Source organism: Gymnogyps californianus, chromosome 5, assembly GCF_018139145.2.
Source record: "Gymnogyps californianus isolate 813 chromosome 5, ASM1813914v2, whole genome shotgun sequence".
Taxonomy (NCBI): Eukaryota; Metazoa; Chordata; class Aves; order Accipitriformes; family Cathartidae; genus Gymnogyps; species Gymnogyps californianus.
The window spans coordinates 47,136,908-47,150,376 of NC_059475.1; the positions used below are offsets into that span (position 1 = coordinate 47,136,908).

Genomic DNA, 13,469 nt, shown 5'->3' on the forward strand with positions numbered 1-13,469 from the left:
ACCAGAATTTGAGGCTTGGGCTTCAACTCTGCCTTTCCTTCCTCCCTGGAACAACCAGTGTCACCTTTGTGTTCTATCAAAACAAATCACTCTGGGTTATTTTGCCCTTCACAAAAGTACACCGGCTGGAGAAGTCACTTCATATACCCTGTACTTCTGAGATAAAAGCCTCTGGATCCTAAAGGATAATTGAGATCTTTCCTTGGGGAGGAGACATTTCCTCTTGGTCACGTGCACTTGCTATCTCACTTTCCACTTACTCTCCCTCTCTCTGTGTCACTCTCTGTGCTCTCCTCCTCTTCCTGTTGGATTTAACATTTGGTGTTGACTGCTGGGGTTCTCCTCCCAGTAGTGTGGCTTTTGTTTTTCTCCTAGGGAAGAACAGATTCTTGAAACAATGGGCTTCACTCTGCACTCCGTCTACTTCACCTTGAAGGTGAGTTTGCTGCTGGGCTCCTTGCTGGGTCTCTGTTTGGGTCTGGAGTTCATGGGCATCCCCAACCAGTGGGCCCGCTACCTCCGCTGGGATGCCAGCACTAGGAGTGAACTCAGCTTCCAGTTCAAGACCAACGTCTCTGCTGGGCTGCTCCTCTACTTTGATGATGGTGGTGTCTGTGACTTCCTCTGTCTATCCCTTGTTGATGGGCGCATCCAGCTCCAGTTCAGTGTGGACTGTGCAGAGACTACGGTTATCACAGACAAGCAGGTCAACGACAGCAACTGGCACTTCCTGATGGTCAGCCGCAATCACCTTCGGACGGTGCTAGTGCTGGATGGTGAAGCCAAGCCGGGTGAGGTGCGTCCACAACGCCAGTATATGAATATCGTCAGTGACCTTTTTGTTGGTGGAGTCCCATTGGACATCCGTCCTGCTGCCTTGACCCTTGATGGTGTTCTGGGTGAGCCTCCATTTCAAGGATTTATCCTGGATCTGAAATACGGCAACTTTGAGCCACAGCTGCTGGGCAGTCAAGGGGTACGACTGGAAATGGAAGGGCTTTGCGCAGAAAACCCATGTGAAAATGGTGGCACTTGCTTCCTTCTGGATGGCGAGCCACACTGTGACTGCTCAGCCACTGGATATGCTGGCAAGCTGTGTTCTGAAGGTAAGAGAATACTTCCCTGCTTCCCATTGATCTTTACATAATCCAAAGAGTTAATTTGTCACTTAGCAGGGCTACGACTGAGCTCTTATCCCTGCTGGTGGCTATCAAAGGAATTAAAGTTCCACTGTTCTTTTTCCAGCTGGAAGTAATGAAATGGGAGTAAAGAGCATGAGCAATTGCAAAAAGTGCCTTTCTGAAAGGATGCTGCATTTGTAGCATGGGCAGATTTTCATCACCAACTTATTAATAAGGGTAGAGACCATAAATTGGTAAATACAGAAGTACCCTATGTTGGTGTTGGTAAAAGCAGCGGTAAGAAGTTATCTTAGCTGTCTGGGTGAATTCCACTGCCCTGTGTCCCTGAAAACTGAGTGAAGTGTTGGTAAACAGGAGCCATGTATGTATGACTAACATAACTGATTTGATATTGCAAAAGTTAGGCCATCTTTGATGTTAGCTGTTGCTCATCTGTGGAAGCTCCATGCTCCCCCTCAATTGCTTGCATATGAATTGCTGAATGGCACCTTGATTGTTTTAGCATCCTTGATTAAATTGCTTTGGGACCTGCTGAACGATCTTAGTATTGCAAAGGGAGGAGGGATTTGAGTGTTTCTATATTGTTTCATACTCTCTTTTAAAATTTGAGTCCAGAAGTTTTAAGTCATGCAAACCCCATGATGAAGTGTATTTCAGGTTTTTTTCCTTGGTCTTTAGCAGTGTGATGGTAATTAACTCTGTATGTGCAAGAGACTTGAGTAAATCGACTGGAAATCCCAGTGTGAATTTGAGAATCTCATCACAGCATTTTTTATGACATTTGGGTTTAAACACAACAGTTTGAGCTTAAGCCAAAGATGAAACCTGGAAAGAAGTGTCCAATCTCAAGGAAAAAAAAAAAACAAACCTGATATTTTGTCAAAATTGAAATACTTGCAATAATATCTTATCACAACTAACATTTTTTTACTTCTTTTGGCAATGAAAGTAGATTAACCAGAACTTAGTATGTAGAATGTGAGAAGTGCTGAAAATAAAGTCCCTATACTGTTGAATGTAAGCAAAAAGCCCTACAGAAATACCATGTAAATACAGCTCTACATTTACAGTATAGATGGAGAAGCAAACATGTTTTTATAGGAAGGGAAGATTTGGAAAATAAACATGACATCCATATGTGCATTCATTTTAACGTGCTTTTAATGATAACAGAAAATTTGGCTTTATATCCAAATACTACAGTAACAGTACATGACCATTAGATAGGAGGTATGAGCCTGTGAAGTGCTGAACACCAGAATTCTTCCTGGCTATTTGCTCCACACTGATCAGGTCCAAACCAATAAAGAGCCAGAACTATTTTCTGTGCTTGAACTATGAGTTACATGGAGCTGGAGAGACTGCTGGGTGTGACCAGGCACTTCAGTAGCTAGGCCACCAGGCCTGATCGTCATACGCTTACAGAGCAAACATACCTCATGTCTAAATGCCAGTTTTGGGTGATGGAAGATTGCAAGAGCCACACAGGCATGTGGACCCTGAAACATAAAGATATAAGCCTCTTTCTACTGCTGGGCTCATGGATCCAGACTCCATGGAGAGCTGCTCAAAACATCAACAGCATATGGTTTTCAGTAAATGTATTGAGAAAATATTCTAAGTGAGCAAGGCTTCCATGTACCTGTGGGGCAGTTGTGAGAGCTCTAACCAGGGCTTGAGTTGTGGAATTTCTGCATTTCCTGGGTGAGTGGAGCAATATGAAATCCATCTTCTAATGAATCCAGGGATATTTCTGTTGTAGACATCACAGATCAAGCGGTGCTATTGTTACCTTTTGAAGCCATGCGTCACCATTGCCGTTTGTTTCTTATAGTGATTCATCAGTTTCCAGCCCAACCTTCTGTTAAGGGTGAGCAAAGAAGTTTGTCACAATGTACCTTTTTTAGTAAACATTTTTAACTCACTGTTAGCTGTGGTCTGTTTACTCACACAGAAGATGCTGTGCAGAGAACTTTTCCAATGGAACAAATGTAGAGATTTCCACAAACAGTCATTACCTTGTCCGGTTCTTCAGTTTTCTCTTGTATTGCTTCATGGTGTATATTTGGTTTATGTTAGAATTTTATAATCAGCCTTGTTTTCTGCCTCCTTTATGCTGCAGTAGTGGTGATTTCTGTGTGTTAAATGCTGTCACCCAAAAATGTTACAGTGTCTGTGCAGATTGTGAAAAAAAGGGGAAAACAGAAGAAAAGCTGTTCGGTAAGGGGAAACAAGCAGACAAAGAAAAGTGGCAAGGAAACAAAACAGGAACCAAGTTAAGTATAGCCACCTTTTTATCTGACTTTGAAAAATGTAGCAAACTCCAAAGATGCTCTCTTTCAATTCCATGAGTGTGGCGGAACCTTCACTGATGAACAGTAGGATGTGGTAGGAACGGCAGACCAGGATGCAGGCTCTTCCTGCCTCTGGCTTGATTGGCCATTAACCAACTTGTATTTTCTTTGTTTGCTTTTTTTCCAAGAGATTGAGATGTTTGTTGTCAGAACTGTTCCCTTTTGTTTTGTTTCCTTATCCTGCCTCTGGATACTTGCAGAAGTAACATGGTTATTTTATTCCCAGTCTCATTTTTGAAAAAGACGTGCTCTTTCAACTGGATATCAACAACTCCCTTTTGAGGGGGATCCTTAACTCCATTACAGTATTTACTAGTCTGTAGTCTGTGTGCGTATTTTCATTTCGTCACCAGAGTTGGCTCTTTTACTGGGAACTGATGGGATCCAATCAATAACAACTTCTGTTTGAACAGCCAAATGCAATATGTACCTTTTTAATAAAGAGTTCTCTTGACAGTGTCCAGGCCATTACTTGGCTATTGACTGATACCTATGTCTGCAGATGGTAAAACCACAGCAAACTCATTTATTCTGTGGCCAGAGAAATAGGAAATAAATAGAGAGTAGAACCTGCTGATTCTGTACTGTGACGGAATGAGGCTCCATTTACAGTATTAGGGGTTAATGTAACGCAAAGTGCAGTTCCAGTTATGGTGAACCTCAGCAGAGAACAACCATTCCATACTGAGACAAAACTGTAAATCTTGTCCAGAATGTGCCCTCGATGTGCAGAAAGAGTTTTGGCATTTAATGTGCACCCAGAGTTACCAGGATTGTGTATGTCATGGTAGCTACATGGCCAGATGGGTAGCCTAGCAGGTCATTGCTGGTCAATGAGAAGTACGATTTCTGTGTCTGAGTGTATACAGTGGGAGTGCAAATGCATGCACACTTTGGAAGGTTTGGCTGTTTTGAATAAAATGTGATACTATTTTTATTGCAGTTGGAGTAAACTGGTTCATTGACTCTGACAGCTCTGGAGGGTACAAAGGATGGCTGATTTGAGTAGCAATTAATTTGTATGTTTCTGGGCAATGGTGGCATTAGACATGAAAGCTGAAGTCAGAGACACCTTCCCCTCTAATAAACCTCAGCTCTCTGTGGGATCAGGCTGCTGCCAAGAGAATGAGGTTCCTGTAGAATGTGAGCAGCACAGATACATTCACGTCACTGGAAAAAACAACCCCAACAAAACCTTCCCCACGCAAATTTTGAAAACTGTGCTGCTGTAGCAGCCAGATGAGCATGTTCCTATCTGCTCATTCAGGATCACGCTGTCTTCCTTAGTCCGCAAGAAATTCTCTCTTGCTCCGATATCGTGGTGTAGAGAGTGAGTTCGCTAACGTGGACAGTGTGAGTGCAACATTGTATGTACAAGAGTGTTTTGGCCCAAGACTTCACCCCTCTTCCTAGGCCCCTTCTGGACTTTGTGAGGAAAGGTGAACAGAAGATGTGCTTAGAAATGCCATTAACTCTGCTTGTAGTTGCAGAACCAAGATGTTGATGTGATCACCAGCTTCACAAAGCACCATGCTGAAGCCTTTGTGTTGCCTGCAGGGGCTGTTTCTAAACGAAGCCTGAATAGGGGCTTGATTGCACCTCTTCCCTTGATTACAGAGCAAGATTTCCTGGGGATGCTGCCTGCTGAATGACAGAGGAGCCCGTTGCTCTGTAATTATCACACTTCTAACTGCAGCGGGAACAGATTTTTCTATAGCCCCTCAGCTTCATTTAAAGTGGCAAGTTACTGCAGGATTTATCCACCTGCCCCTTTGGAGCAGCCCAGTTTTGGCTGCATCTAAAGGGACTGTGTAGCCTCACTTGCAATCACCGTATCTCCCTGCCAGCCACCCCAAACTTTGTAATACTAAGGGCTAGTTTGGCACTTTGCCATGATCCTGATGGGTGCACTTAATTTGCATATGCATTTACATACATTTTGTAATCAGAAACAAATGAACATGACCATAATATTTGCTTCCACTTGCATATTCCTTGATAGATGAATATAAATTGGTTGTTGTTGAATTCACCAGCAATAAACAGCTGCAGACCTTACATTTCGTCTTGTACTCTGCTGTTCTAGAGGGCAGCAGGCAGTTCTGGGACACGCTTTGGGGGGCCCAGATCTTCACTCACCAGTGCAAAACTCTAGAATTGATTGTCTCCAAGGGCTGTGGAGTAAATATTGCAAGGGGCAGATCTGCTGGTTTATGCTACTTCTTATGCGCCAGCTCTGGCCATTGGGCAGAAAGGTAGTAAGAACTCTGCTCATGACTTAGTTTTTCCCCATCTCTTTCTCTTGCTCATTCTTCCTGATTTAAGTTCCTTTGGTTGTATTTAAAATAGTAATCTTTTTCCAGTCTGGTTGTAATTTTTTGATGCATTGCCAGATGAGCACCAGAGAAAGACGATGTGTTAAGATAGTAATTAATGTTTGTAAAGTGCTTTGAAACTCCAAAGTGCAGTTTAAGCACCATTTGTTATTCTTCATAATAAATGTTAAAACTGAGCAGGAGCCACAGAATTTCAATTTAGATCCTGCATACCCCTTCACAGAAATGGCCTAGGACCCATCTCCCCTCACTAAGCGTGGACTGCCTACAGCTCCAGACCTAGCTGGATTTGTTTTGTACCCTCCCCAGCTTTTAATGCAGGGGAGCCACAGAGAGATTACAGGCCCCTGTATGGAGTGTGCCATTGATTCAAACAGTCTAGCTGCAATACATGCTGACAGCTATATTCTTCTTGTTTCACTCTTCTGTATTATAGATGACCATGAGGCTACAATCCTTTTCTGCTTGATTGCAGATCAGCTGCAGACCTCAGGCAACAGACAAGTTATAGCCCTCAGTTAGGCAAAGCTTGGACATCTCTACTGAAATGAAGCAAATTGTGGTTGGGTACAAAGGAGATGATTGCCATTTGGTGTGAGGTGGAACTGGTGAAGAGCGAGAACAATTTGTAGGCAAGAAGGAGGTGGGACTCAGGGAAAAAAACAGTATGAAAATGTTATTTTATAAAAGAGTAAGCCATAGTTCACATAGGCTGTTTACAGCAGCTGTTCTGTCTTGGTTTTACCTGCCTGATAGTATAAGAGAACAGTTCTTGGCTATCGCAAAGAGTAGATTTGAATGGATTGAGTGAGCTTCTGGAGGACTAAATCTAGCTGGAGTCTGGATACCAGCTTCCTCTGTCAGCCCATAGACCAGCCTGCTGGCTCGTACTCTGTCCCAAAGTGTGCACAGCTAGGATCTAAACTGGATTTTTTTTGCCTTACTAAATAAAGATTTAAATAAAAGTAACTAATAATAATTATGAAGGTAAGCAGAGCCAGAAATTTCTCTTTCCAACTTAGGGTCAGGAGATAATTTTATTTCAGAAGGAAGATTTATTTTCCTTTGGTTTTGCCCTAAAAAAAAAAAAAAAGGGGAAAAGAGACAAAAAAAAGAGTTGATCTATTATTACTGTCCAGGCTTCTGCTGAGCTAGGCAGCCTGTCATGGAGGTCAATCAGCAGTAAATGTAGCCCCAAGCAAGACAGCACATGCTGTAGCCTTGCTTTCATCCTTATTTCAGGGTGGAGGTGTGCAGGTCATTTGCCACAGGGTAATTTTTGTTAAGTTTTGGTGGAAAATGGAGGGAGATAATTCTCCCAGATACCTCGAGGATGCTGGAAACGGCGTGACAAAGCTACAGGGAAAGAAGTGGAGGAGCAGCACATCTGTCCGGCAAACTCTGGCACTACTAAGAGAAGATGAGCCTCTGCACGTCAACCTCAGCACTGAGTGCTCCCGAGTGCGGGAGAAGGTGATAATCCATGTGATGAAATGGTAGAGTGACGACCTGTCCTGGGCCAACTTCTGATTTCACTTTACCTCTTGTTCCTTTGCTGACCCACTTTGAACTTGATGGATAGCAAAGCTTCTTCCTCTCCCTATAGAAAGCAAGGCAACTGCCATGTTATTGTTGTCCAGAGACAGCAATGTGACTTTTGGGTGTATGTGTGTGTCTCTCCCACAATCCTTCATTGCAGACAGGCTCACTGCCATTGTAAACCTACCCTGCAGAGCAAAGCATTTGCCCTTCTTCCATGTGTGAACAGGTCCAGGAGCTGTCAGCTGGGTGCAAAACAGCCCAAGGGCTGAGAGAGGTAGATATGGGGAGGTAGGGAGGACTGTGGATGTCACTGACTACTCGAAGCAGAACTGATTTGTATTTGAATGTGTTTGCTCTGAAATGGGGCTGGGACCTGAGTACACTGGATTCACATTCTGTGTTGCTGACAGCGTTGCCAGTCATGCTATGATGTCAGCTGTCGAGGCCCTGTCTGCATGTACACTTGCTCACCTCATTATCCTGAGAGGAGACCAAAGAAAAGTGTAAAGAAAGTGGACTGGGGCAGCAGAACTTGGATGGTCTGGTCATAAGAGCGTTAGCACCTAAGAGACTAATTTCCGTTTCTGCCACAGACTTCCTGCATCCCTGGGGTGATTTGCTGGCAGACTAAAGGACTCAAGATTGAATCAACTGACCTTTCTTTGCAGGGGATATGTACCTGGTTACCCTCTGTGTCTCAGTTTCCATATCTGAAATATGTAGCCAGTGGGGCTTCCTGTACTCTAGGTATTAAGAATCCCATATGCTTCTGTATGACAGTGATAGAGATGTATAAATATCTTAGCAGGACAGGTAAATGATGATAATTCATGAGCACGCAGTAGGATGACCTTGTTTGATTGTCCGTTTTCCAGCTAGGCTTGCAGTTAGAAGTTAAGGTGTCTTTCCTTGTTAAGTGGCCATCTTTGAGGAGTGTTCCTCATCTTTCTTTTCAACTGAAATCTCCCAGTTTCCTGCTGCTTTGTGCAGTGTCACGCTATGAGTACTCAGACTCTTCCCAGGCCAGGCTGCAGTTGTGCTGGTAAAGACAGAGCCCAAGCAGCAGTGTAGCCTCTTCCCTGTCAGGTGACATGGTGCAGATGCTGCACTGCAGGGTGCTGATAGGAGCAATGGGAGAAGGAGAGCTTTTGACTCTTTTTTTGTATCTGTCCCGTGTGCTCCACTGACTTCCCCCAAATGTCCTCTGTCATGAACCTCAGATGCTGATCAGATGCTTTTCCTTGTGCGGTGACCCACCTCTGCCTACCTGTCTGCATTGATGCTCTCCCTGCTGTGGCTGCTGGTTCCAGCCTGCCCCTTTCACCCTCCATGCTCGAGACTTGGCTCGACCTTATGTTGTCAGGGAAAGCAAAGAGAGTATAAAAAGCTACCAGAGCAGAATGGCAGAGTTTGCACTTCGTCTGTTCCTGTATAAATCATTCCATAAAAAGCAGCACAACAGAGAAGAAAGCCCATTGAGTTGTTTTTGAGTGTTTAATTAGCCCAAAGCTGGCAAGTGTTTTGTGGTTCTAAGGCACTGAAAGGGTAGGTAAAATCTTCTTTCTTTTCCTGTTAACTCTCGTCAACACAACTCTAACTGCTTATTAGATACAGCAGGTGTATTTGTAGCTGGTCTGCAGTTTGCAGTGTAGGCTGAGGAGGAAAGGGGTACTTGGCTCTCAGGATTTTGCTCTGAGGTGTGATCTTCCTCCTCTTACTCATTGAATTTGACCAGCAAAGTAACCTGAGTGAATGTAATGGACTGGGTTTGGCTCTGAGTATTTGACAGAGACCTTTATCAGCAAGGAAGAAGCAGTTCATTGGTACGTGTAGAAATTTGAGCTGTAGGTTAAAACCAGGCTTCAATCTCTAATGCTGCTGGCAGGCCCCAGAGTTTGCTTGGCTGCTGTATCTATTCAGAAGCCTTTCTCAGACTGTAGTCTCTTGGGTGGATTTTCATTTCTTCTCTGTTTGTTGCCTTAGTACTTGAGAAAAATGACACTGTCTGAGTTTTCCAAACCTCTGGTGTGTCTCCGCAGGTATGTGTGTGATTTTCTGGTCTTTCCTGCTGCTTCCATCCTGCCAGCTTGGCTTTCAGGGTCAGAGTGGCTCTCAGTACCTTTCTCCTCAAGGTAATATAGGAGAAATCCTTGGAGCTAAAGGCAGGTTTGTCCACTGAGGCAGGTCAGAAACCACAGCTGAGGCAGAGATGGCTAGCAGAGATGAGAGCGGCTTGTGTTATGATCTGCAAATTTCATAGCTCAGTGGTGTTTGCAGCTAAATTCCTTAAGCTCCTTTCTGTACATGGCTGAAAATATATTGCTTATATTCCCCAAAGAATTTTTTTAAATGGGAAAGAAGTGTATGGAATCATTCCTTAATAAAATGCTGTTAAAAAAAGAAGGGAAAAAAGAAAAAAGTGAGATTTGTGAAAAGAAAAGGAGATTAAATTGCTTGTCTAGGACCACCTAAAAGAAAAAGCTGGGAAGGTAGCCAGAATTTCTGTGCTTTTTATTCTGTCTTTTGCCTTTTCTTCTGTGGCTCCTGTGAGAGCTGCCCTGGGACTCGGTGCGGTAGGAGGCAGGGGACTGCGCAAAGGGACCACCCTGCATGATGCCTGCCAGACCTCTGGTGTAATTGGAGATCTGTGTAAGTCCTTGTTATTCATATAGCTTTGACTTTTAAGGAAGATAACAGGAGATCAATGAACACAAAAAAATATGGATTGGGTATATTGCCATCGTGAAGCAGTAGCGTTGTTACATCTCTCAGGATAACCAGAGCTAGAGGTATGTTTATATTAGTGTCAAAGATGAGGTGCAACTCATACAGGCGTATCTAGCTGAAAATTTTCCAGCTTAGGTGCTGATAGCTGTGTGATCACAGCAGCTTGGAAGGTAGTCGTATGATGATAGTGGTATGGCTATAGGTTTATTATTGGGTAGAAGACCCTCTGAGAAAACATTGGATGCTGCAGAAAATGGCAAAACCCTCTTCTTCAGAGTTCCTCTAGTGGGCACTGTGCTGTTGGAGATCTGAATTTTTTTTTCTTCATTGAAAATAAAAAAAAATTAGGGCTCCGATGATTGAATTGTAATTTAGGTTACTGGCTTAGCTGTCTCCTCCTAAATTCTCTATTCTCCTTCATTACTGAAGCTGAAATGCTCAGCTGTGTCTCAGCTGCAGCAATGAACACATCTACAACAAATTCCCAAACCTGCTGGTTTTGAACAGATGTGAGACCTATATACCTATACACTTTATCTCTACTTTGCATCTTACACATAAATGTATCTGTAAGGCAGACTGCTTTTTGACTGCCCTATCTTGTGGCATGTTCAAATGAAAGATGTGTGAAGCAACATTTTGACCAGCTAAGACACATCAGAATAAGACAGCTTGGAAATGTTTTCCTCGTGAGAAATGGTGGTTTCATTCAAATCAAAATATTTAGAAAAAAATACTGATTTTGATGACAAACTCCAGAAAAAGTGATGTATTTTTATTTTGTAGAATTTCTGGATTCTGACTTTGTTTAAAATCTAATCTATATCAATTACACATGTATTTCTAGCTTATTTTATAACCTACTGAGATTATGGTCCCTAATACAAACCTACTACAGATGAGCTGCAATATATCACAAAAATGTTGAAGTGCTTTAAGGAAGGGGCATATGCTCCCACACTGACTAAAAAGCTCTAATGAAAACCCGTGGACTCAACCCCACTGTGCTACAACTGTGGGAACTGTTAGGCTCAGAAGTGGAGGCAAAAGGAGACCTAAGCATAGGTTAGGCTTGACCAGAGAGAACAGATTTCCAGCTCGCAGACAGCGAGTAGAGCCTGGAGCACAGGTAGGGCGATGAGTCAGATCAATACCCTTTGAAACCTCCCAGGAGGGAAGAGTAGCGTGAAGCACTGTTATCATTTAAGTTCATTGGAAGTGACAGATCTGTAGATACTGCTGTTTGTCAAGAGCTCCACTAAAGGAAGGGCCCAAGGAATGATCTTGAGTGGACAGACTTGGGTGGGTTATTCCCCATTTGACTTCTGATATGCCAGTATCATTGAACAGTGCAGTCTCTGAACAGTGACGGTGAAGGCAGCAAGGCTGCATATATTAAAGAAGAACCACAGCTGCTGATTTGAGAGTTTGGGATTGTCAGCAGTTTGGTCTTTAGCTTTTTAGTGTGTTGAATTGAACCTAAGTAGTTTGCAATATAGCTGGACCTGAGGACTGGGCAGCAGGCATTCCCAAAGATTTCTGTGCAAGAAATGCTCTTTGAAAAGCAGCCAGCCCAAGCTGAGATTTGGGCTGCATGAGCAAGGCTCTGCCTATGAAAATCAGCTGGGAACTGCGCTAGTATGGCATGACAGCCATTCTTGAGCTCTGGGATGTTTTCCCTGTCATTGCCGCTGCCAGTGTGGTGACTCCCAGTTTGCCCGAGGCAAAAGATAGCTAAACCAAAGTACTAAGTAACAGATCCTCTATCTCTGGAGAACAATTGGCTGTGATTTCAGACCTCATTTGTCAATGGTGTTTAATTATAGCCCTGCTACCTCTTACAGTGGAGGTCACTGCTGTGTTGTAGGTCTATTTAATGCTCCCTCTGACCTTAAAAATCTATGAATCTATATCCCACTATTTTGGGGCATTTGTAACAGTCTCCACTGGTTTTCTTCCAGAGCTGAAATTGCTTAAGTTTCCTCTTGGTTACTTGACAAAATGTTGTTGTTGGAAAGCTGACTAAAACAATTTAAGCCACTTTCAGGTCTGGGAGTGAAACAAAATGTAGGTTTCATCTGTTTTAGTTTCTATCCTTACACTTGCACAGTTGTTTTCTCCTTGTGAACGGCTGGCTGACTGCTGCAGTGTGGGTACATGAACTATTTGAACTTGCAGATACTGCGTCATTAATGAGCTGTTCTGTAGAAAATATATCAAATGTACAGATCATTGTATGAAATGTTTTCTTGCACATCTGGTCACATAAGTAGTATTCACCTTAAAATTAACCTCATACGCCAAGTGCTCTTTAGTCAGGCAAAGCCTTCATTCATACCAATGAAAGATGTGCATAACTAAGAACTAAACCCAAATCTATTTAGATTTGTTGATCTTGTCATTTTAAAAAATTACTACTTTTAAGTTCCATTTTGAAAAGTGATTCAGGCACCTTGGAGCCTCATGGCTGGTTTGGGCTTCTAAATAGTAGTTTTGATCATTTTACCTCTGTATTGTATTTATTTCCATCCTTTTTCACCTCTAAAGATTTGGCCCAAAGAGCACATTTCTCTATGAGATTCCTTCCTTGCCCGTGTTTGCCTTTAGTAATTTTAATGATCTGATACTGAACTAAAACCAAGGCCATTTAAATGTTCTTTTTTTAAAACTGAGCAAAGAAGGAAAATTAATTGCAAAAATCCTGCTTTAATGTGATGTTAAAGTTGTGAATTTCAGAATTAAATGGTAGTACCTGCTACAATCAAAATGCCACATGGCATCCATTCAAATGTGCTTCAGGCATCCGGCACTTGAATTGTGTGCAAGGCAGGAAAATAAAAGAGCTAAACCGCTGTCAGGTTAATAATAAATTGTGCATACATGTGGCACATTTCATCAGAGTATTCCTAAGCATCTCACAACTAGTGATAAATCAGTCAGCCTTCACATCACTCTACCACACTGTGAAATGCGTGTTATCTCCATTTTACTGATGGCAAAACTGAGAGGCAAGCAGAATGTGAATTATTGAAGGGTATCAAGTCAGAAGCTGCCTGAGGTGGGACTGGAATCCAGAATGCTAAATTCTGAGTATTAAACAATATAGTAGTTTATCTAGTTTTATCCAAGTGTGCTAGAAAAGATGCAAAATACTGTGGTTTACATTGAATGTGAAGCTAAAAATGGGGCTTTGGATTTTAGGGATTCTTGTAAAATTTCAGTTGATTGAAATTCAAAGAAAGATCTCTTTTTATTCTTCCTGGTGGAATGGATTGTCCATATCCAAGAAGTTCTGCCCTTTGTGGCTGTTGTCACATAACTTTGTCAGCTGAAACCATCTTGAACCAGCTTGTTCCCTACCTCTTGCC

General features: G+C 42.6%; 1 protein-coding gene across 4 annotated transcripts in view; it reads left to right on the top strand.

The window, feature by feature from the left end:
• Positions 1-397: 397 nt before the first annotated feature.
• Positions 398-13,469, top strand: part of NRXN3 (neurexin 3) — a 988,734-nt gene continuing 975,662 nt past the window's right edge. For all 4 annotated transcript variants that reach the window (XM_050898472.1, XM_050898473.1, XM_050898470.1 and 1 more), the window contains exon 1: positions 398-1,106. In XM_050898472.1, the coding sequence (XP_050754429.1) occupies positions 398-1,106 (709 nt within the window). The remainder of the gene's footprint in view (positions 1,107-13,469) is intronic.